This window comes from Apteryx rowi, unplaced genomic scaffold (assembly GCF_003343035.1).
Source record: "Apteryx rowi isolate R43461 unplaced genomic scaffold, aptRow1 scaffold_474, whole genome shotgun sequence".
Taxonomy (NCBI): Eukaryota; Metazoa; Chordata; class Aves; order Apterygiformes; family Apterygidae; genus Apteryx; species Apteryx rowi.
The window spans coordinates 17,785-30,052 of NW_020450732.1; the positions used below are offsets into that span (position 1 = coordinate 17,785).

Sequence of the window (12,268 nt, forward strand, 5' to 3'; positions counted from 1 at the left end):
ACATCTTTGCTTTTTGTTTTCATTCAGTAAAACCTTTCTAATTCTAAACAAATGTTAATGATTTACTCAACCATTCATATTTACAAATGTCAAACTTTCTCTGTCAAACTGTGTAAAGTACAAAAGCAGTAAGCAGTGTGTTTAAAAAAATCTGAACAGAAACAGAAAGAGAAGATAGTTGAATATTTCTCTTTGTTTAAAGTAGAAACTTAATGACAGCTTGTTATAGACAATTTGCACTGGGTTTACATATGCTACTGTAATGTGTTTTAGTTCCATGTAACATCAGAAAATGATGTCATATTACAGGAAAAATGGAAAAAAAATGCAAAAGGGAAGACTGTATTATGAGCACAGGCTCACAGGCTTTATGAGCTATCTAAAATAAATTACTATTCACATTTGTACATGGCAAGCAGCAACAGCTGCTAACCCCCCTGCTGTTAAATAGTATGATACTGACAATGGTGAAAGATGACTGATTTCAGAAGAAAACAATATTGGCAATGAAAATTTCTTAGAAATGGGCTCTTGTTCTGGCTGAAAATCTCCAGTGACTTGTAATGATGTTTACAGAGAAATTTAGTCAAAAATTGACAAAAGATATATTGTCCTCTATCGCACAAGATTTCACTTGTGCTAAGCATGGGGCTCATAATTTAATATTCCAAGTAAACTTATTTTGGAATGTTTTGCTTGGCAAAGAGTGAGTGAATGTCTATATACAATGGACAGTGTGTATAAACCCTGTATATTTTTACCAGTATCTTACTCAGTCATCCATAACACTCTAGTGCAAAAAATTGTGCATTAATATTTTGCAATATAACAGCTGATTGGGAAATTGGCAAACTGCCCTATGTTTGAGATGCACTGTATGTTTAATTTTAACAAGATTTCAATGGTAAAGCATTTGTGGGTGTATGCAACCTCGAGGAAGGTTGTCTTCTCCTTCAAGAGAGCTTTATTTCTTCAGAATATTCCTGTTCTTGGGGATAATCTGTGGTGTTGTCATTTGTCACAGTACTCAAGGATTTATCCAAGTGCCCAGAAGAATGCATTGAAAGGCATCCAGCCACATACAAATATGAAAGTCTGAGGCATTAAATATGACAAATTGGCATGACTTGGCAGTCTTCCTTAAAGTGTGTCTTGCTTTGAAGCAGATGCAGCCAGGCTTTTTAATCCAACTTTAAGATGAAAAAATATTCTTTTTTCTGATCCCCAGAAGACTGACGCATTTTTACCAGAAAATTTAGCTGCATGTAGGCTGACAGAAGATGTTAAAGATTACAGCAGCAAAGCCAAGAGAAGAAGGGAAACTGGTATATGGCACCAAAGGAATTACTGCTTGTCCATCAGAGGTATGGCTATGAATCAGTCATATTGGGCACTGAAGGCTATACCACTGTACAAACTGTGTTCAGAGTCGTATCAAACCTCACAGCCTTTGCCTCTGTGGGTTTTAAGTTTGTGTCATACATAGGATTTTCAAATGAAGCCTGTCCATTACTGTTTTCATGTCCAGCATACCCATTGTACTGAACTTTTGGTCTTGTTCTGAAAAAAGGACAGAAAAATATCATTAATAAYTATTAAAAATAAAAATTGTAAAATTATTGCAAGTTTCTATAGTGTTTCCATCCTATCTATACAAGTTGTATGACTAAGTCAAACAGGGAGACCCATAAAGGATGTCACAGGGACTTAACAACTGTAAGAAATCTGTATGGAAATTATTTTTCGGAGTATGAAAAGAAGAAAACAAATTCTTATTGGGCAAACTGATACTACACAGCATAGAGACAATGTTGGCAAAATAAGGGTATTTTCCCTAATAAAATTTGTCAATAGCATGACAACTTTATAGCCTGTTGCTACCAAAAATGGTCACCAAAAGTAAAACAAAGTACTACAAAAGTACAACAAAAGTAAAGTTGGGAACTGCTAACATTTTTATGTCAGTAGCAACATTTTATAATATTTTCTGGTTACACTGTCATTTTTAGATTGCTATAGACTGCCCATAAAAGAATCCTTACATAAAATGGAATTTTATTCCAGTTTTACGAAATTAACATCTTACAAATTTTCAAATATATATTGTGGTCTTTCTGAAGAGCTGATTTTAATGTCAAAACCATGAGAGCATTTTTATCGAATTTAATTTGACCATCATCAAGCACATTCTAATTTACTTTGCTGGAGATTTGGGGTTTTACCCACACTAATTTTTACAGTATACCTAGGAAGGCAACTAGACCATCTGTACCAATGTTCTGATATAAATCAATAAAAATTATCAATATAAAAGACTTGAATGGAGCAGATTACTGGAACTACATAGAAAGGTGACAGTGAGTGGCTCCTAATTTCTCCTTTATAGCAGCTTGGGTTTTACATGAGATGAACACTCACAGCCTTTATTGACTTAGATGTTTTCCAAAAGAATTAGCAGGGGTGGTTTAGTAATTTGCTGTTATCAGCTCTTTATTACCATTCCTGAGCTGGATGTTAGTGTTGCACCATTAAGGTGCTGTAACAGATCTTTTGGGTTCTACTAAATCAGTGCATGGTCAGCCAGCGTAGCTTCAGTAGGTAACTCTGGACTGACATACACAGTGAGTGTCCTGAAAATGTTACACTGTCAGAAGTGCTAACCTTCAGATAAGGGTCAGCAGCTTCTTTAGTGTTCCCTGACAGATGTGCCATAACATGCCTGTTTACTTCCATAAATATTTTCAACAGTCCTAGATACGTTCACATAGGTTTTATATGCCTAAACACATGTAACCAAATTGATAACTCCTGGCTAATGTTTACAGAAATTATGACATTGAAAGATCACAGGATGCAAAGAATTATCTTTCATGAACCACTCCTCTATTTTGGTTATTATTTTACCATCATGTAGAACATATCAAAACTTCAAGGATGTTCATATTCTTATGCACAGTTCTGTTAGGACATATTAAGCCAATAATTAAATAAAAGCTAAAAAACAATTGTGCAATCTTCCTGACATATCCAGTAAAAATATTATACTATTATACTATATTATACTAATTTAACTTTAAATCTCTCAGCACTTGCAACATATCTGTAGAAATATATAAAAAAGGCTCAGTATATAATTTCATACATTTTCCCAGTAGTTGAAATAGGGCAAGAAAATCAATGAGGAGTGAAAAATGTAGATACTTGGTGCTTAATAACTGTAAAGCAATTTAGCAAAGAATCTCATGATGTAACTTCAGGACAGGGTTGTTGAAATCATACGTTTGTTCGAAAATTATTCCATTTTGGATAGCCAATAAGGATAAACTGTCACTGAAAAGAAGTCAGCAATGGAAATTGACAACCTACAAACAATTCTGATACTTGGAAATATGCCCTTTTCTGCATATTTTCTTTTTAAAAGTAACAAAGCATGTTTAGAAATCTTAAAATAAAGCTTTCCTAAGCTTAAGGAATTAAATGTATTTTAATTTTGTTCAGAAAGGCTGAGATGCTGTCTTCATTCCTGCTGCAGTCTCTGCCTGCCGGATAAAAGGAACTGAAACTATGCAAAAGAGCTTTAACATCCCTGGTTCTAATTAGATAATATCTGAGAAAGGCACAGCAGAAACATCCATAAAATTGTCCTACGAGAACACCTTCAAATTCTCTGATATAAAGGGCTGCTAGGGGCATAACTGCTATCACATCCTTGTGAAAATTTCATGTTGTTACTCCAATCCTTAAGGTACCTCCAAGAAACTGCCTTCAAAAGCCACAAATTCTGTTCTCCTTCCTTTGGCAGAGAGAATAAAGTTGACATAGAGTTACTTTAATTGATGACCAACTCCACCCTTTTAGGGTCTTTGAGTTCTCTGCTTCGAGAGTATTGACTATTGCTTAGTTTCACTGTATGTGGTTAATATTTCATTTTCAAATGGTCCCCTACATCAGTAATCAGTTTGTTAATTTCTTGAAGATATCTCAAATATGACACTGATAATCCCTCTAAAAACTGTGGTTTATTGGAAGAACATAGTTAGAAAATACAGAAGAGGAAAAATAGTCATTGAAAGTTCAAGTTAATGAGTAATATCTCCTTATTCAAGTATCTAATGCATTTAAATTAGATGAAGGTAGGCAGAACTGCAATGCTGTACCAACAGTACCATAAACAGTATGATTAGAGCTGCTTTTTGGAAGACCATATTTTAGCTCTCTTAAATATATATATATTTTTTACCAAATAGAAAGGAAAATTGTTACCGCTTGTACAGCACATAACAAACTTCATAGAACAAACTGCAAAAAGTACCCTTAGGTCACAGTACATTTCTGCTGAATTTGGCTTAGAGTTTGGCTCCCCTTTCTAAGAGCAAACTGACAGCGATGTTCCCTTTATGTTCCATCTCTTCAGTTAATCTGAATGCCTGTGGTTCCATGCTGCTACGTAAGTCTCCCCCATTGCAGAACGAACACGAGCTATCTGAGAATGAAGATCTGTAGGCATCAGAAAGTCTTCCAATAACATGTACTTGGGCAGAGTTCACAGCTTGTCTCAAACAGTCTTTTCAACCAAAGACTATATCATCTTTCAGGACATGTATCATTTTAACTGGAGTTCACAAGTTCAAGCCCCACTGTAATTTCTTCTTCCCAAACCATCTAATGCTGAAGTGGGTGGACAGCCAAGTTAAGAAACTACATCATAGGCTAATGGTGGACTTCAATTCGTCTATATGATTTCTTACAATCACAAAATGCTCTTGGTATCATGATGGTAGAACAAAGGTATAAGAGCGTGGTACTAAAATCTCTGTTTCTTTTAAACACCACTTTGCAAACTGCAAATAACACAGGGAGATCAGAGAGTATTGTAGCTCAAAAAAAAAGTCCCAGAAAGCTCTAGCCAAATACTGCTCAGAACGAACAAATTTTCAAAAAATACAGATGTCAGCTTTGTCAGCTTTTAAATCAAATTTCAGACAAGATGGTTGGATTTATTCTGACATTATCTACTAACATATTTACGTTTCATATGACTTGAAGAGATGTCAATTCTAGAAGTAGTATCCACTAGCTTACTCAGCATGTACTTTAAGTAGTGTCATTATGGGCTGTTCCCTCATTGGATTTATGGATTTTTCAGCTTGTGTAATTAATACTCATAAGCACTTTGAAAGAAGCAGCATATATTCAATTTAATAAAGCACTAAAATGAAAAAATAAAATATGTTACCTGAGATTTCTATCTGATTCAGCCTAACAACCCAAAAAGGTTTATAGGTCTTTGCTCCTTAAAACATAGTGACTCATTTTTCTAATTGTTCACCATTAAGAACTGCTCTATACTGAACCCCTTTGTGGGAGTACTTGGAAATATTTGTCTTTTTAAAGTAAAGATATTCTAGAAGGCTTCAGCATTGTGTTCCCTAGTTACTTCCACCTATCAAATTAAAACAAAAAGCTTATTAAGTTACTGAACAAATAACATTTACAATACCTGTGTTTGTAGAGGTAAAATGCAAACCCTGATAATATTAGAGCAAAGAATGGTACCAGGATAGCAGCTGCAACAGAACTGCTGTTTGTGCCATAATAGTGATTTGAAAGGTCTGTGTCTGAACTTAAAGGACCTGAAATGGAAAGAAAAGGACAGAAGTAAAATTTCCAGGTTTTCTACCTTACAATTCTCTTTTTATTCAAGAAAGAAAGAAAGAAATGCTGTCTTGATAAAATCATGAAATTCATAACATGCATTATGACAGTATAAATCTTAATACCACTTAATAGTGTATTATTAATAACTATCAAAGTGATTTGAAAACAGTGCTCATAAAGTCAAATAATCCTCGTGTCACCCAAATATCATCATTATGATCTGCACCTCTCAGGAGTCACTAATTTAAGAAAAGCAAGCCATATGCCTTATGCAAAAGATGAGTAATACTGCAAAAAGTGTTCTGCAGCTGCAGCCTAAATATTTGGCTTAGAAACAATAAACAATGACCAAATACATCAAACATGAAAAAGGAAGGGAGAACTGAGGCAACAGTAATAAGACACATTGGTTCTGCCAGGCTCAATAGCACTTCCAAGACACTGCATCTGTGTGCATGTCCAGGCTGCTTTACAATCCCCTTTTAAGGGTGAGACATGAATATGCTTTATAGCCTGCCTTTGGCAGCTGCATTGCACTGTCATAAAATTCAGATGCACAGAATGCAAAGGTGGTCACCTGTGGCATGCTCTAGCCAGGTCTCTGCTGTGGACAAGCAGGTAACCAGGACAATAAGGCAATCTGTGGAACCCCCTTTTCCATCCGTTTAAATAGACTCTGGTTAGACTGGTTAAATAGGTGCCCAACTTGACAAATCAAACAGTGAAGGAAGAAAAATAATTTTACAGCAAAAACAGAAGAGCAATCAAGTATGTCTTATTTTTGAGAGCCAACTCCATGTTGCCAGATCCAACTCACAGCTTCTCAGAAGAGTAAGCTTAAGTTATATGCATTTCCTATCCGAGAAGGAGAGACATAGCCATTGTGCTGTTTCCAGCAGTCTACTAAACTACCTAAATAAGACACAAAACTAAGGAAGAAACGAACACAATATTCCTATGATTTCTTGTAGTTCAAGGTCAATGGGAAAGAGGAATCAGGTAAGCTTTTGTTCTATTAGATATTTTAAAAACTTATATGCTTCAATTGCTAATATTCTAATATGTTTTGTGCAATTCATTTTACAAAATACACGAAGTCTAGGGAGTAATTAACTTCCCTCTAAAATCATAACAACCCCTGGGTAATTTCAGAATCAGCAGGTTTAATCAGTAAACATGGCAAAATACTATACTTAAATGTTTTTCACTGCCTTCATCTCCTGTCATGTTTCAGCCATCCATACACTTTTCCGAAGAACTGCTGAAGGCAAACTTTTTCAGATTAGCAAACATACTACTGTGGTAGATTGGATCACATTATGAGCTCTGTTGCACTACCGTGCAATATCTTAATAAACATTGAACTGTTCTAGAGTAGACCAGTGTCTTACAGAAATCTTTGGACATAATACAATATTTGCCCTAGAGCCCACAGTGTGGAAGAAGTGTTGGTATATTTTTATATATTTGAATCATATTTTACACATGTGCTTGAGATTTTCAAAGTGATCTGATTAAAGACGGTCAGATAGAATCAAGTTGTTACCACAGTCAAGAAAAGAATTTAAATGTTTCTTTGAACTTTTTATGGATTAGAAGAAGTTGTAGGAGTTTTTAAAACTGTACACAGTTATCACTGCCTTAATACTTTACTATCACAATCCCCAGCTGTCTGTCCAATTATTTGAAATAAATAATAAAATATGTAATACTGATCAGAATAATTCTGATCAGCTTGTATCAGCAAAAAACCTGGAATGAATTTTCTAGCCTTTATTTACAATTCTAACCAAGTACTGAATTGCAAAGAAATATATATCATCAGTGAACTCTCAGTTTATGTTCTCAGAGCTATTATCACGCCACATATGATAGACATATTTTAATGTATAAATAACAGCAAATTTGTAAAGTACTGAAATAGAATTCAGCTAAAAGAAAACAGCAGGTTGAAATTTTTAATAATTCTTGATATGAACAGACTATGGCATTTTTTTGAAAATGTAAATACAATTTTTTATAACTGAGCATTTAAAACTAGGCACCAGTTTATATTTAGATTATCTCTTTTTAGATGAATATGCATTTGATAAATGACCCACATCAGAGATATTCAGTACCCCATACTCCTACTGGAGGTACTGGAATATTCTATACTTCYACAGATTTTTGAAATACCACTTGGGTAATCAAGCTTGAACATTTAAACCTAAGTTTACAACTTCTAATTGGCACTGGAGAAATGTTGACTAGGTTTGGATTGAGCAAAGTGTATGCTTTTCATTATCTAAGAGAGACTTTGCTATAGTTCTGGATGATTTGAATTTTATTCATGTATGATACTCAGCAAAACTTTAACACATTCTAGTCTATTTATTAAAACCATTTTCAGAGTTGTTTGTGATTAAAAATATCCTGATCTGAACTTTGTATTTCTTCTCCCAGTGTTATCAGGATGAGAAATGGGAAAGCCTGTTGTACTGCTCTAATCTATGTATTGACTGCTGCCACAGCTAAAACTAGGAAGGTGGAAATATCTATTCGGTAATAGACAAAAGAAAAAGAATGCAAAAGATATCTTGGTTTTCTTTAATGAAAAAAATCATACTTTTTCACTGGGAAATATTGTTTACTAGATGGACATTCTGTAAGAGCATAAAAGTTTTCTGAAACATTTCAGAATGACAAGTGTTTCTTTAGCCTCCTAAAAACAGCAGCACTGAATTGAAGTCCAAATTCTGATAACACACAGTGAGGTCGTGATTGTGCAAGCTGTGTAGTTCTACCCTTTAGATGGTGACTGAGTTTTCTCCGTTGCATGTACTAGAAAACAATATTCTTTGTATAGAAATATTCACTAAGGAAGAGCATTTACTTATTGCTATTTGGAGTCTTCAAATGCATTGTCCCTGTAACCCTCAGCACAGGGGTTCAACGGTTTTGGTCCAAGACCTAGTTTGGTACAGTACAGCTCTGACGGAGGTTATTTAGTTTTACTGAGAAAACTGTTCTTGAAGTGTGAGAGAAAGCATGACAGCAAAAGCCAGGCAAGAAAAGCAGAATTATAGACAGAAGTGTAATTGTTGAGACCAGGATGATTAGCAGCTCAAGAAATAAAGAGGAAAAATACTGACATGAAAAGAAATGAAGTCTTAAGCAAGAAAAAATGGGGAACTGGTAGACAGCAACTCAGCAGCCTCGAGAGTTAGCCTTCAGCCTCGGAAATTGCAAGGCACAAGGAAGGCTGCCCTCCCTCACCTGGCTGCTAGCTGCCTCCACAGTGAAGTCCCACTGACTACCTCATTGTGCGTGAGGAGCTTCTTAATATGCACTCTTGTAGCTCATCAGTCCTAGCTATCTATCTGTGCATTAGCTAATACATAACTGGTTTGACTCTGAAGTTATGTATATCCTATTTGATTGCAGAGCTTCTTCGTGAATGGTAGAAGTTGCACAAAGTGATCTGGAGAGGAAGGATTATACCCTTATAGAGTGAAATTTAAAATTCACATGCTTTCTTTTGTGAAGTTCAGTTCTTTTAAGAGCAGACCAATTCCAAGAAACAAAAATGTATTTCACACTGATGTGTACGTGATGTATTCATCACATACACATAAATAAATTAATTATTCACATTTCTTATTTCTTGTCCATTCTTGTTAGCTCAATCTAAAAAAGCTAAAAAATAATTTGAAGAAACAAAGGAAATAGAAGTGGGCCATTGTGTTTTCCCACAAGTAATATATATAGGAAACAAATTATTTAGTAAAGTAACTTTCTCTTTTCATAAAGCTATCATTTCATACAACTTTAAAGAACAATCTGAGCTGGAATGAACAAGGCCAACATTTCAGAATAAAAATCTAGAATTTTAGAGGTGAGGAACGAGTGCTGAGCAATTACAGCAACAGAACACCCAGGGGCAGACTTTCAGCCTTTAGAAACTGAGATATTAAAGCCAAACAAAACAAATGAAAAAAACACAACAGTGACTGTTTATTTGACAGAACAGGTTAAATCATTTTGTCTTGCAACTTGGGCCTGTTAAGCAGGTTCAGATACAGTTCTTTAGTTCTTTTGGCAGACCAATAACAGAGATCTCTTTGCCCTTTGGGTTCTTCTCTAAGGCTACAAGCAAACAGAATTGCTTCTAAAAGAGGATAAACAGTAACTTAGAAAATTTTTTTTCCCCATTTTCATGTCATAGAGTTCCAGGATGAGCATATACAGCCTGGTCTTTGTTTAGTATTGTGTGATGGGGAAAGCTGGTTTCACACTTAACCAGGTATTCTCAGTAAATTTGGTTCTCTAATGTATGCTTGCAGGTGAAGAAGTTCACATTACATTATGTATGCAACAGTTTATACATTTGGCTTAGTGTAAAGGGGCCAAATAATTTAACTTCCTGCAGAAACTGAGTGATACAGAGTCTTCAGCTGGAGAACAGATCAAATCATTACCTCAGCTGAATATTCACTAAAGAATAGATTTAAAAACCAAAACAAACTAGCCTTGAATTTGAGAGTGCATGTACAAATATTAAGACCTATGGTGGCTGGAAATTTGCTTTCACTTTCCTCTTAGCTGCCAACAGAGAACAAACAACCTATAAACTATGCGTGCCTATTCAACAAGCAATCACATAAAGAAATCCAAGCAAATCATGCTCTAAAAGTGATAGCGTCTGCGTTTTTAGCAAGCTCACCACTGAGTTGTCAAAAATGAAGAAAATAAGCCTTCAAACTACGAATGCACGTTTAACAAAGACACTTCAGCTCCTGTTACTAGCCTTGGGAATGAACAAACTGAGCTCACACTGGAATTCTTAGAAGTGATACAGGTGTTTTCTACTAAAAGTAGAGAGAGACCAACCTAACTCTCATTCTGCTTGTGTTGCATTTACCACAATGTGATATTTGTTTTACTGCTAAAACTGACGGATCTAAATTTTGCTTAGGCAGCTGAAAGAACCAGGTATATCTTTTTTTCTTGCTAAAGAAAAAAAAAACAACCCTTGAACGAACAAACCAAACCCCCACTGATCTGAGACACCAAAGGCTGCTTAACAAGACCTATGCCTGAACAAATCTTGATGCTCTACTTTTACAGTGTGGTTGCTAAAGTCAGAGAGAAAAGGCAGCGCAGATATTATTTTGATAAGGATTACACAAAAGTATATGCAGACAGATAATCTGTCCCACATAAGAATTTACTTTGAAGATTAAAATAGTTGGCAGTTCTTACACTGAGAATCTGAAGAGTAAGATCTCTTCCCTTGTGATTAAACCTAAAGAGCACTCAGAGAAGCGGCCAAGATGAGCAAATGCACAGAGTAACTGCTCTCACAGCAGTTAATAGAGCAAAGAAATACAAAGGAGATCCAGCAGAATTTTAAATGACATTTGGTACAGTACCAATGCAGGTAATGGAAACAAGGATATTTATAAAATGTAGATACACTCTGGTGCATGGTCGAGGCTGCTTCTCCCTGCTATCCCAGTGCTTTCTGATGTATATACTGTGCTTAGACCACACTGCAATAGTAGCAGGATCAGGAAATGATGACATCAACAGTTGGTATTTGCTGAAGCAGTTTTATGAGTAAAATAATTAGTTTTTCACCAGCTGCTGGAGCACTCTAGCCCATAGCCCTCAGTCATACATTACATATTTTTGACAGCTAAGTAGAATTCTATCTAAATGCCTACACATTCCTAAAAGAACCCCCACCAGAAACAAGCAAACACTCTACAAATTATGCTATTAAAATCAGTGTTGATTCTGTCCTTATAATTTCCCTTATGATTCTGATTGCAGTTTATACAGTTGAGCAGAAAATGGCTTGGCATTATGTGACATGCCTATTACTTTCAAAAAGACATTCACAGCAAAGCAAACACTTGTAATGGAATTCTCTCTAAGAGCATCCTGTATTCATCTTATTAGGTTGCTATACTATAAAACATGAGACAGTAACATGACAGAGCTAAATTAGGGTGTGAATTGTATATTTCAAATATGCATATTTCACTGAGGATATTGTACTAGTAACAGCACGAAATACCCACGCTTATTTCAGCTAGAAAACTGAAGGAGTCATTTGTTGACCTCACTATTGCAAGAATCAAAAAAAAAAAAAGATGATACATATTAAAGTATTAAAGTTCCATAAATGCATTTTACCTTGTCTTTGGAGCATAAATTTTCCAAAGTCTTTTCCATGTATATCACCTAGATAGGTAAAAACACCTCTTTCAAGCCCTGATGATACCTAAATATGTGGAAACAAACACACAAAAAAATTCTGGAACAAATAAATAAAAAAATTTAGCCTTTTTTAAAATCTGACTTAGAATAGATATAAGGAGTTCAGATTTTTTTTTTCCAGTTTTATCTTTTAAAACATAAGTAAACTCTCTATGCCAACAGAACCATTTTAACAATGTTTCAAAGTAACACCTGGAATGACTTAAAATTATCTTATGTACTTCGCTGGTTCTTAAAATTTGTCAGATGACATACATAATTGAATTAGCGTATTCATTTAGACATCCACTGTATTGTCAGTCCTTTAAAATATTTTCCATAGAAAGCATCGTAAGGCACAAAG

At 35.0% G+C, this 12,268-nt stretch overlaps 1 protein-coding gene across 1 annotated transcript in view; it reads right to left on the reverse strand.

Moving 5' to 3' along the window:
• Positions 1-1,400: 1,400 nt before the first annotated feature.
• LOC112972101 (CUB and sushi domain-containing protein 1) overlaps positions 1,401-12,268 on the reverse strand; it is a 579,349-nt gene continuing 568,481 nt past the window's right edge. Inside the window, exons 46-48 of the mRNA XM_026078182.1 lie at positions 11,842-11,929; positions 5,501-5,633; positions 1,401-1,560 (exon numbers count right to left, since the gene is read on the reverse strand). Coding sequence (XP_025933967.1) covers positions 1,401-1,560; positions 5,501-5,633; positions 11,842-11,929 — 381 coding nt within the window. The remainder of the gene's footprint in view (positions 1,561-5,500; positions 5,634-11,841; positions 11,930-12,268) is intronic.